The sequence below is a fragment of the Mixophyes fleayi genome, chromosome 12 (genome assembly GCF_038048845.1).
Source record: "Mixophyes fleayi isolate aMixFle1 chromosome 12, aMixFle1.hap1, whole genome shotgun sequence".
NCBI lineage: Eukaryota > Metazoa > Chordata > Amphibia > Anura > Limnodynastidae > Mixophyes > Mixophyes fleayi.
The window spans coordinates 19,084,271-19,097,713 of record NC_134413.1 but is presented as its reverse complement, the minus strand read 5'-3'; the positions used below and the strand labels follow the sequence as shown (position 1 = coordinate 19,097,713).

General features: G+C 40.6%; 1 protein-coding gene across 3 annotated transcripts; it reads left to right on the top strand.

Moving 5' to 3' along the window:
• The first annotated feature begins 1,536 nt into the window (after positions 1–1,536).
• Positions 1,537–12,640, top strand: CDCA4 (cell division cycle associated 4). 3 transcript variants are annotated; one of them, XM_075193297.1, is made up of 3 exons: positions 1,537–1,708; positions 10,308–10,556; positions 10,864–12,640. In XM_075193297.1, exon 3 carries the CDS (start codon positions 10,870–10,872, stop codon positions 11,602–11,604), a length of 735 nt encoding a protein of 244 aa, XP_075049398.1. In that variant the 5' UTR covers positions 1,537–1,708; positions 10,308–10,556; positions 10,864–10,869; the 3' UTR covers positions 11,605–12,640. The 3 variants fall into 3 exon arrangements, with proteins under 3 accessions (XP_075049398.1, XP_075049397.1, XP_075049399.1); XM_075193298.1 differs by lacking the exon at positions 1,537–1,708 and adding an exon at positions 7,524–8,331; XM_075193296.1 differs by lacking the exon at positions 10,308–10,556.
• The last annotated feature ends 803 nt before the right edge of the window (positions 12,641–13,443 follow it).

Sequence of the window (13,443 nt, the reverse complement as noted above, 5' to 3'; positions counted from 1 at the left end):
ATGGTGCGTAAAAATCGCCAACGCTCTGCTGATTCCATAGCTGAAGAGTTCTGAACTTCCACTGACATTAATGTAAGCACAAAAACTGTGCACAGGAGCTTGATGGAATGGGTTTCCATGGCCGAGCAGCTGCCTGCAAGCCTCACATAACCAAGACCAATGTCAGGCGTCGGATGGAGTGGTGTAAAGCACACCGACACTGGACTGTGGAGCAGTGAAAACGTGTTCTGTGGAGTGACAAATCGCGCTTCTATATTCGGCAATCAGATGGGCGAGTGTGTGTTTGGTGGATGCTGGGATAACGTTACTTGCCTGACTGCATTATGCCAACTTTGAAGTTTGGCGGAGGAGAGATATTGGTATGGGGCTGTTTTACAGGGTTTGGACTAGGCCCCTTATCTCTAGTTAAGGGCATTTTTAATGCTTCAGGATACCAAGTCATTTTGGAAAATGCTATGCTTCCAACTTTGTGGCAACAGTTTGGGGAAGGCCCTTTTCTGACCAACGTGACTAGTGCACAAAGCAAGGACTTCAAAGACATGGTTTGATGAATTTGGCGTGGAAGAACTTGACTGGCCCACACAGAGCCCTGACCTCAACCCCATTGAACACATATGGGATGACCTGGAAAAGAGATTCCGAGCCAGGCCTTCTCGTCCAACATCAGTGCCTGACCTCATAAATGCTCTACAGAATGAATGGGCACAAATTCCCACAGAAACACTCCAACATCTTGTGGAAAGCCTTCCAAGAACAGTAGAAGCTGTTATCGCTGCAAAAGAGGGACCAACTCCATATTAAAGTATATGTATTTGAATACAATGTCATTACAGTCCCTGTTGGTGTACTGGTCAAGTGTCCGAATACTTTTGTCCATATAGTGTATATAAATAAATGGTGATGATGATGATGATATAGTGTATATGCCACATGTCAAACCATGCATCGATCCACATAAATGCACCTTTGCACCAGCCACAGAAAACATAACTGTGATTGTGCTACAAAGGAAAATGGTGAGAATAGAGGCATTGCAATGTCATAATATCATGTGACTGTGGTTGCCATGGTAATCACAGACAATTAGCAAACTAAACAATAGCAGCTTAGAGAAAAAAAATTAGGAAAATAAAGCAAAACAATGTCTTCTTACTAGTAACCAGAATGATTTATTTTATTAAAAAAAAGACATTTTCATAGGCTTGCAGCTTTATTAATATACTCTTTCATAGCCAAGGATTCTGGAGATGTAAAAGCATAAATTTTATTTATCCTGATATTTTAACACAGGCGTATAACAAACATCTTAATAACGAGGTCAGTGTGTGTTGACATGAAGAAGGTCGGGAATCCCTGCTCTGAAGACACTAGATCCTACTATAGAGAGCACAATGCAGTGTCTATCTCCCCGAGAGTCAGCGTTCTGACTCCCCGCTGAGTTTCGAACCTTGTGCCTCTTCTTGAGGACAAATGAAAGAGCGGGGCGGGTCAGGGGTGTCCATGGCAACACATTGTTGGCTGTAGCCAATGAGGGCGGCGCTGAGGACGGACCACTTCCCCCTTTGTTGGCAGAGAGCGGGAGGTGAGGCGGCCGCCGGGTCCTCGCTCAGTCGTCTGGCGGAGAACGAGCCTGATACCGGTCTCACCAACGCGCCGCGACTCCTCCGAGTGTATGCCGCTCTCACTCGAGCCGGGCTGACATCTCACGGTAAGTGGACCGGAAAAGGGGGGACGCCATGGGGGCTGTGTGAGCACGGAAAACGTTAGGACCGGTGGGATGCTCCGGCCCGAAGCTTCCGGTCACTGGCTGCTGCCGTGCTCTACACGCCTTATGGGTTAATTCTAGGTTTTGACCTCCTCGGTAACGGGATGGACGCGGTTGAGAGAGTGCAACAATGGACTACAAGATGGCGCCTGCCCTTTCTCTAGTCATCGGGCAGCTATGCGGTGACGTCACCAGGCCCCGCCCTCCCCCAGCAGTATCCTCTGTGTGCTCAGTACATGGACACATTTGGTGCTAGGAGCCAGGTTATACTTTGTCTTTTTTTTTTTATGTGTACTATATTTTCAAGTCAAACATTATACAATAAAAAAAGGTACATAAATATATGCTAAAGAACCTGCGATCATAACAAATACAAACCTGCCATACATCATCTATTTTCATATAGGGGCAATAATTTCGTAGTTCTAAACTCCCTAACATATACACACACACACAGAGACTGAGTCAATTTGATAACAGCCAATTAACCTACTAGTATATTTTTGAAGTTGAAGGAAACTGGAGCACCAGGAGGAATTCTATGCAAACGCAGGGAGAACATACAAACTCCACACAAATAAGGCCATGGTTGGGAATCAAACTCATGACCCCAGTGCTGTGAGGCAGAATTGCTAACCACTAACCTACCGTGCACACATTGTTGTCATGAAACAACAGACAGACAATCAATGACAAGACCTGAGGCAGAAGTGCTAACCACTAAGCCACCATAACACTTTTTTGTTTTCAATGTGTGGTGTGCTTTCTCTCTACAGAGAACTATTCCTATATTTTGATACTAAATGCAGTCCATAAAGCAAATATATTTGAGTCAATTTCAGTGTAAATTCAATAAATAATTGTAGATATGGGGTATATATCCTCCAAATAGTCGTATTTAGATTAGTTCTAACCTGCTTCGGTAACCTTCAACCTGTATTCACTAATCTGTAAAGTATTGCTATTATTATCATAATATTTATTAATGGTTACTTATAGTATCTACATATTCAGCAGTGCTTTACAGAGAATGTTTCTTCATTCAAATCCGTTCCTGCCCCAGTGGAGCTTACAATCTATATTCCCTACAACACAGACTAAAGTTTATTTTGGCACAAGCCAATTGGCCTACCAGTCTTTGGAGTGTGTGGGGAGGAAACCTATGTGAATTCAGGGAGAACCTATAAACTTAACACAGGTATGGGCACTGGTTGGAATCAAACCCATGACTCCAGCGTTGAAGCAGCCATGTTGACCTCTGTTCCTCAGTGCTGCCCCTATATCAGAGGCGGAACTAGCGAGCTGTGGGCCCTGTTGCAGGGAGGAGAGAACCGGGGCCCACAGCTCTTCAAATCCGACCCCCTGCATCTGTCGTGCAGCAGTCACCATTATCTCCAAGGGCACCTGCAGCACCAATGGTAGTTCTTCCACTGTCCTATATAACATAAGGTGTATTGCCTAAACTGGCAGTGCTCTTTCCATTTAATTATAAGACCGCCTGTTGAAGAGTATTGAAAAAGAAATTAGAATTGACCTTGAGAATTAGTTTACCCTACAGAGTGACCTCCATGTATGTAGGCAACAGATGACTGGGTACACTAAATTCTTAAGCTGGGTACACACTACACTGTTTTCATCCAAAAATCAGCTCAATCATCCGACATATGACCGCTCATTCAAAAGTCGGATCAGTGTGTGTAGTGACGCGATGGTCGAAAGTCTGCCCAAATGGACGATTGTCGCCTCATTTGGTTGGTCGTACAGTTTAATATTTTCGTTCCAATTTCGTTTCCATTGTGTAGTGTGTATAAGTTTCCGACCGATCCACAACAGTGAGTACGAAATTACAGTCATTGCTCACGACAACATGGCTGTAAAAAGTCGCTAAAGGGACATCCGCTCTTCCCTTTATCGTCCTGAACAAGGCTAGTGTGTATACAGTCCATGGACCGAGCGATCGGACCATCGATCGCATGTAAAATCGCTCGGCATAAAAAGTTGGTTGAAATTTCTGTAGTGTGTACCTACCTTTAGGTGGGTTAACGTTCTTCAGTCTATTACAGAAGATGCATAAATAACATCCCTCTCTTTGGGGGATATTCAGTTTAGCGCGAGGTAACGCTTAGATGTTCGGATGCGCACATTAACACCAATTATGGTAAGGTATCTCTGCTCATCTTTCTACACAACTCTATGTGATGCAAGGAAAAATGAGCAGAGATTTCAGCATCTGTGTCTCGGTGGACTGTTCAGGAGACACATTGTGCTGAATTGAATCTCCCTCTTTGTACATATTTAAGACTAGCTTATCGTGTAACTTTAGTTTTGGGCCCGTGTTGGATGTGAGTGCAGTTGCTTATCGTAGCTTAAATTCCTAGCTTGTCATACATACAACCAACCATTTAGTTTTTTAGTTTTTCTGCCTGCTTAGAGCATGTCTTTCTGTTGCTCTAGAAACATAGAAGAGTGGAGTGAAGTTTTTGTAACTTTATGAAAATCACTTCCTGGTTTGTCCTGAAATTGCAGTTTGTCATAGTACTAACTGCTGAATGCAACGTAATAGTCACGGGGAAGACTATTGTGTCGTTTACAAGTAGGGAGAGTTTGTGAATGTTTTTTAGGGTCTGCCCCTGTAGTTGTGCATTTTAGCGGCACTGTATGATAAAGGACCACTAATCTTAAAACACAAGTTGGTTTATATAATTGCCACTTATAACCTTCACAGATATATATGTAAAGGTTTCAGGAGCTTCTCTGAACTGAAGATATTTGACAAATTACGTTTTGAAGGATGATATTTTCCAACGCGCAGCAGCCTTCCTGTCCAATATCATTGGAAGAGACTGCAGCCAGCCTATATTGCTTGATAACCTAGATCAGGCCTGGCCAATCTGAGGCTCTCCAGGTGTTGTGAAACTACAAGCCCCAGCATACTCTGCCAGCCAGTAGCTGGCAGAGTATTCTGGGACTTTGTTTCACAACACCCAGAGAGACACAGGTTGGCCAAGCTTGACCTAGAAAATGGCTTGCACTTGGCTACATGATGTCTGTTTAATACAGTGTGAAATATCACAAGTTTTATCACTGTATGGAAACTTTTACATTTATAGCTGAATGTTATTAATAGTTTTTTTTATGTAAGGTAACTTGTGTTTTAGGGAAATTGTCCATCTAATATTTTCCAGGCTACATTTGGAGCCTGTTTTTAATTGTCTTATGTTTTGTAACAGGTATGCAGAAATCTCTCTCTGGTGGTATAGTTTCCAGCTGCCATATAGTTGCACAAGGTATCTGTCACTGTTTCCAATGTAAATCCAGTTCCTGCACACTTATTTTTCTAATATGTAGCACCAGGAGAACATATTTAATCCAGATACGTGCTGCAATGGCATCACAGAATTATGTGATAATTATAGAAAATTCCCCAAAAAGATTCCAGCACAAAATGTTTGCAAAGGTTACTTGGATATCTGGAACAAACAGTGTCTCAGTAAGGCATTGTTGGATTGCACCCATTAAAATGCATAGAAGCTATCTCTAAAGCTGACCATCTGAAATTGAAATAAAGATAAAATATTGTGGCAACATTACTAACTGACTTCTTGTATTGGTCAACCCGTGTCTTAATTTGTAATAAAGTATACATCGATCATCATCCGCTATTTATATATCGCCACTAATTCCACAGCGCTGTACAGAGAACTCGCTCACATCAGTCCCTGCTCCAGTGAAGCTTAGTCTCAATCCCCTAACATATACATACACACAGACCCAGAGAGACTAAGGTCAATTTAATAGGAGCCACTTAACCTACTAGTATGTTTTTGGAGTGTGAGAGGAGACCACAGCACCCGGATGAAACTCGCGCAATCATGGGGAGAACATATAGTCACAACATTAAAACCAGCTGCCTAATATTGTGTTTAGGGTCCACTCGTTCTGCCAAAACAGCTCTGACCCACCGAGGCATGGGCTCCACAAAACCTCTGAAGTTTCCAGTGGTATCTGGCATCAAGACGTTGGCAGCAGATCCTTTAAGTCCTGTAAGTTGCCAGGTGGGGCCTCAATGGTTCAGACATGTTTTTCCAGCACTTCCCCCAGATACTCAATCGGATTGAGATCTGGGGAATTTGGAGGACAAGTCAATACCGAAGACCATTCCTGAACAATTTTTGCAGTGTGGCAGGGCACGTTATCCTGCTGAAAGAGGCCACTGCCATCAGGGAATAGTGTGGCCATGAATGGGTGTACTTGGTCGGCAACAATATTTAGGTAGGTGGTACGTGTCAAAGTAACATAGCAGTGTTGGCGTTCGTGTGCCCATTGTAGGCGGATAAACAGGCGTTGGCATGGGGACTCGGAACACAAACGCATCACAGTTGCTGCGTGACCGCAGAGTGTTCAGACACCTTTCCATCTAGCCAGCATTAACTTTTTCAGCAATTTGTGCTACAATAGCTCTTCTGTCCAGTCAGGCTAGCCTTTACTCCCCACTCACATCAATGATCCTGACTTGTTGCCAGTTCACCATTGTGCCACTATGTACTAGTCGCTACATACCAGGAACCTCCACATACCTGACGCTTTGGAGATGCTCTAACACAGTCATCTTGCCATGCCAATTTGGCCCTTGTGAAAGACTCGGATCCCTTGCTGCCCAATATATCCCAACCCTTGACAGGTGCTATTGTAACCAGATAATCAATGTTATGCGCTTCACTTGTCAATGGTTTTAATGTTGTGGCTGATTGGTGTAAACAACCACTCATTCCCCGCAGTACTTGGCCAAATGACAATACTATGTCTACAGCTACTGTAAATTGTTTTGTTCATTAAAATATTCGTCTTCAGAATTCCATAAAAATAGTTCTGTTTTATTTCTATATGTTGGACACACAGCAGAACAGAACGCTGCCTGTGATTTCCGCAGGGACAGATGTCTTATGGAGCACATTTTCTATGGTGTAGCCTCCGGTTTATGTCGCATGTAACCTGATTCCTTGGCAGCTTTATACAAAATATTTAAAAAAGGCTGCCTTGAAAAAGTAAAGACAGTACTGTCTACTGTTCTGAGCTGTTCAGGCAGGCATTGCAACGCTACCACATTTGAGGGACATGGCAATTAAATTTGTCTTACCAGTTTTATTACAAACTTTCAAAAAAACATCTGGGGGTAGTCCCAAAACAGTTACTTTGATTTAAATATACCTTTTGCTCCTTGTGATGACACTGAGTTGCCACCGCCACCCTTTGTGCAGTTATTTAGAGGACCAATCAAATCCCAGACAGCCGCCCCCCCCATAAATCTGAGTAGTTAGACCACAGGGGGCGTGGCAGTTTGCAGCCCCCTGCTGAGACCGCACATCATCATCATCATTTATTTATATAGAGCCATTAAATTTCGTAACGCTTTACAATTGGGAACAAACATTAATAAGACAATTCTGGGTAATACAGACAGAGAGGTGAGAGAACCCTGCTCGCAAGCTTACAATCTATGGGACAATGGGAGTTTGAAGCACAAGGGCATGTGCTACATCATGTTGCACAATGGATCAGCACCTCTGAGATCGATATCCAGCTCACAACCCCTGCAAAGAGCTATTTTTATTTGAACTCCAGGCCGTAACCTGGTAGAATCCTAGAAACTGAAATGCTAAGGCGGTGAGTATATTAATAGTGTGGGGAGTCACATGCCTAAATTGAGAGAGGGGGTTTGTTTGTCTTTTGGGGGGGGGGGGATTGCATTTCTCTCATCATTAGGACTTTCTCATTCTAGCAGCAAGCTTGCGTTTTTCAAGCCCACCTTGATGATGTCTGTTGCTTGTAAAGCACAGGGGCCTAGGGATCATTTAGTCCTCTGGTCACTGTTCCTCCCGTTCACACTGTAGCCTATGCTATATATCACAGCATTAACGAATCTTTAAAAACCATTTATCTACACTGCTGTCCTTAGCTTATACTGTATTAAGGCTCCGTGACTTCTATATTACCATGTGCTTTACAAGGGGATAAACAAAGCCAAGCGTATCTGACCGTTCTGCTGGTTAAGTTCAAGCAAAATCCTAGCTTGAATAGGTGCATTACTTTCATGGCTAATACCATGTATTGTACGTGTTCGTGTCTCTTCCCTTTTAACACTTCTGTGCACTGAACTGACAACGTGAATGTTTGCAAGTATATTAAAGTGAAACTAAACCTGAAAAACTTGATGTTTTATGAGTGTAAACCATATAAAAACTTACTTTCCCGCGGATGTCCTAAAAGCTCTGTTTATTCTCCAAATTATTCAGCAGTTGCGTACTGCACGATCCCATCTTTTTGTTAAAGGCTGTCTCACATACTTAATTTGCAAGTGGTAAGTTATTTACATGTAGGTACGTAAATAACTTGTAAGAGCAATGTATGCCACAATAGACTTCTCACCTCCTTTACCTGTTTGCATATCTAGAGAAAGCATTACTGTCATTGTATTTTTTTTTTTCTCTGCCCTCTGTATGTACAGCGCAGTACAGCCCACTATGAAAGAAATCGTAGCAACTCTCAGCTGAGGTTGTGGAACTGATGTAAGTCAGTATCAAATGTCCATTTATCACTTTTCTATGACCAAATCCTCTTACATGCTTTTTGTTTTTAAATGTGTTTTTTCATTTTTTTTATTTTTAGTTTATTTTCACTTTAAATGCATTGCAGCAAATGTAGATCGTCAGATATGTGCCTTTTTGATCAAAACATGTGGGATGCAAGTCCAAGAACAAAGTGTCATAATATATTGTATCTACTAAAAGCCATGTATGGGGGGGGGGGGGATTATACATGTACATACACACATGAATGCAATTTGTCTTATCGAAGCACAATGGTATGTAAAATCCACAATTCATGTATTATGCTGTTTGTGGATTACCTGCAAATACTGTAAGACAATGAATGGGTGACATTTGCTTGTGTGACTTTTATTCTCAGTAGTGGTCCAGTGAAGAGGCTTTCTCTGCTCTATCCAGGGTCCACATCTGTCACGAACGCCCAGCCTGTCTCAAATACATGCTCTCTGAAACAGCTGGCCATGATTGGAGTTACCTTGGTCACTTACCCATGAATACACCTTTTACTATGGAGTCCTTATGTGCACCAAAACAACTTATTAATATTACACACTTAAATCACATACACATGTAGCACGTGCCTCACTTGGCTTCGTAAGTTCACAAAGAATCACGGAGAATATGCTAGATTAAATGTATTTAATCCAAAAAATGTTTCCAAGGCTTTATTACAAAACAGTTAATAACAAGACATACAAAATAAGTTGCACAAATAAGTTTCAGAAATAAAATAAGCCATAACACCAGAGTCACTAACTTACTACTTTAAGACTTGGCATGAAAGGAGTACACTTTGGGAAAGATGGCACATCCTAACCCCTGGACAGGTCTCTCCATAGAATGCACAACATTATTGGGTCAGGCAACGGTTTTTAACTTTTCAAACTGCTCTCACCCCCCACCTTTTGGAAATTTACTCTCATTGTCAGGGCAGATGGGTTCCCATAATGACACAGGTATTTTGGAAATGAGTTCTTGATGTCCTGAGATAGGTCTGGAACTTCAAAGGGCAGGATTTCTCACTTCTGCCTGGCTGACAAGGTTGTTTTACACATCCTCTGTAAATCCCTAGAGATGCTATCTGTCCCTGGGCCTGGTTTCTTTCACAAGACCCTTGTCAATTGCACAAGTTACTTATGTCAGTCAGCAAAGCACACTTTGACATTACATCACAAGGTTGCATACAATATACACATTTTCATATATGAATATTCAGGGAACAGCAACAAACACTGATTAGGTGCAATACATAATCGCCACAACGTCTCACACTCAAGTCTCTTAATTGTGTGGACTGCAGTGGTGTGTTGCACATAAGTGATGAATCGCCAGGTTGTGGCCTCATAAAATCAAACATTACAGCTTAGCCCTGTGAAATATACAACAGAGTGCAGCATATCTATTCCCTAAGGCCTAGGACTAGATGTACTAAACTTCTAAAAAGGAAAAGTGGAAACCCATCAGATGCAAGCTATCCCTTTCTAGAATGTACTAGATAAATGATGGCTCGAATCTGATTGGTTTATATGGGCAACACCTCCCCTTTTCTTTTTTTAGAACGTTTAGTAAATCAACCCCCAAATGACATCACTGAGAACTAAGGATAAGCTTTGTTCCATTCACACAACGCTATATAGGCAATATGTCCCTTTGGCAGAGATTTCAGATTTCTGAAGATGCATTCAAAAGAATGGCTATGATCACCGCACATTATGCAGTAATAACATTCGGACATTCATTGCTGTTTGTGACTTGGTATCAGCACCTTGGATCTCATCATTTTTACTGACTTTCAGCTAGTGGTCTCCAATTCCAAGGTTATGTTTCTTCTATTTTGTATCATTTAATCACCCTGTGTGTGTGTTTTTTGTCTTTTCCTACATATGCTGTGATCAAGGAATATTGCACTAACTGGTATATTTTCATTTTCTGTGCAGTGCAGAGTTAAGACTCTGGCGTTTCCTGATGTCTTATCATTTAAAAAACGCTTCTCATTTGAGGATCATCCATAGTGCTTAATTGTGCAGTGGATCAAGAATTTCTAAAGCATCAATGCATTCTCCAGTGCAGACTTTATTTGTCATTGGCCTAGAAATGGACAGGACCAAAGTTGTATGCCACTTTTCTATACTACAATGTGACGCAGTACACACACGAAGAAAACATTGTAATTGCCTTCTCAAGAGGTATACGTTTATTTTAGAAATTAAGTGGTTGTGATTTGCATTGACAGCCTGTCTTTATTTATGCTACTGAGTCATGCAACTTTTATTTATATATATTTTTTTTTTTCCGTGCCAATGTTAGGACTTTTGTTTGTGCATCGCGTTATATAATCGGGCTACATATATTGGTTTCTGTGATAGTTCATTAGCCTGTCATGAGCTATCAATCTCAATGTTTTTTGTCGTCTTTTTTTTTATTTTTGTTTTCAGTGCTTTGTTTTCTTCTGTTTTTGACTCTTCATTTATGCTTGTTTTAACCCTTTTATAGGACACAATGTTTACTCGAGGAATTAAGAGAAAATGCCTTGATCCAGAAGAAATCGATGAGTCTTTGGCCGACTTGAAATCTGTACCTTCTTACACTCTAGAACGCCAGTCACTGTTGGACATGTCGCTAGTGAAGCTTCAGCTGTGCCACATGTTGGTAGAACCTAATCTCTGCCGTTCCGTGCTGATCGCCAACACCGTGAGGCAGATACAAGAGGAGATGACTCAAGACGGCAGCTGGCAGATCTTTGAACAACAAGCCGATCCCCCTTTGGATCGTCTAGTTTCGACAGAAATTCTCTGTCGTTCCTCTAAGGAGCAAGATGAAGAAAAACCTATTGATGAAAACTACATCACTTACAGTGAAGAATTGGAGGTGCAAGAGACGGAGGAGGTTGCGGAATTACCGACGGTTACCTCAGTAAAAGCATTACAAAACTCGTCGGCCAGCTTCTGGGAGACTGAAAACCCGCACGAAAATAGGGCAAACATTCAAAAATCCATAGACCATATTTTCGAAACCTTGGAAAATAGAAACACAAACTCCATGGAAGATCTGTTTTCTGAAGTTGACACTTCTTACTATGACCTCGATACTGTACTAACAGGAATGATGGGCAATTCAAAAATAGGTCATTGCGATATGCTTGAGACCTTATCCCCTCAAGCAGCTACACCAACTCACTGCAAAGCAGAGCTTAACGAGATCGACCATATTGTAGAGATTCTTGTGGAATCTTGAGACTGTCTTTCATTAGACCTAAAGAATATGTTCTTGAACAAAACTTTGGTTAAAAAGTCATACTTCCCATTTAGCATGTTAAATGAGATGTATGTTGGTAGCATCCTCGAAGTATCATTTTAGTTTTCCATGTCTGTTCTAAATTGAATTAAATCCCCCCCCCCCAAATATAAATAGCCGTTCAATGATAACTTCAGTCTACGGTTTGGCAACTCTAGTATAGGCTGTTAAGAAGTAAAAAAATCATTGCTTGTTGGAAATTTGTTGCCTATCCATATCACTCTGTGATGGGGATAAAGTGTTATCTATGTTTTATAGTCGAGCCAATTTCTGTTGTAATTAGGCAACATACCTATCGTGTTTTTAAAATGGACACAAACTTTCTAAAAGTGGCAAAGCAACTAACGGTATAGCTGTTGACAAAGGCAGCCATGTTCACCAAGGTACGTCTTCATGTACAGTAATATGCTTACTGTACTGAAAATGGTGAACTCCCTACAAAGCCACATTGAACAGCCAAACTGTATTCAAACAATAATTTGACTCTCTTTAAACGGTTACCCATTTTCATTCCATGTATAAGCCATACTTGGGGAAAGAGAAACATTCTTATTCCAACAAGGAAAAAATGTATTGAGACTGTTTTATGTATATCTATATATACTTACACCTTTTTAGGACTACACTAATCTGAAGTATTTATTTTTATACAGAGCCTGTACTTTTTGTATGAATGCAATATTTATAGCTTTTATTGAATTTATTATTTTTTTTATTATTAATTTTTTCTTCAACAATCGCATCTTGGGCTCAGGCAACCTCTCTTGTTTCTGCTATAATTGAACTGCAACTCACAGAAAATTGTGGTCTTGGAATAGTTGCTCTTTCCTGCTGTTAGTGATAATGTACCAATGGTATTAATATTATTACTTACATTAAGTTGCTTAAGAGAATGACAGACTCTGATCAGACTGGATTTATATATACAATTTTAATCTTTTTTTTTTTTTTTTTTTTTTTTTTTTTTGCGTTTAAATTGGTGAGGTTGGCTGTCACTTGTTTATATATGTCTTATAAATGTGATGGCACTTTCACATCCATCTATTGAGCATATATCAGATACCAATCATTTCTTGTTTACACATTCAACGCCTGGGACTTTACAAATTATACATGAAAGCAGACTTATGCATAACACATACTTATACATTCGTTCTAGAGTGTATTCACCATCCTAGTTCCTAAGGATCTCCTATGTTTGTGAACATATATATGTACAGGGATTGTTTTTAAAGTTTTATTTTTTTAATTTTATTTTTCCTTCTGTGGCAAGGAAATCCTTTTTTCAGTTAAATGGTCTTGCAATGCATTTGTAACTCCTCCCCCGCTGCCCCCCCCCCAGATTTAAACGATTTCATTAAAGAATAAACCATACATTTGTAATTAATTTCTCAAGTATTATTTGTTCAAATAAAAACTGTTTAATCTAAATTTGTCACGTTAAAGGAAATATACTTTGAAGATGAGCTGATTCTGCTTAAACTATATAGAGATACAAAAGTTCTCGGAAATCATAGCTGCTGGGGTTTAAAGAAGCACTCTCAGTTAAATGTTAAGCTTTGACTGACCTGATACTTCTTCTTAGGCTGGGTACACACTACACAAAATTTCTCTTGATGCCATATTGACTATTTTACCAACAATTGAAAGTCCCGATCAGCATGCCAAGTCATGTGTACAGGCTATACACGTTTTACAAGATTGCTCTTCATCTGTCATAACCATCGGCTGAAAAGCTCTTGGGGTAAATGTATCAAGCTGAGAGTTTTCCGGCGGGTT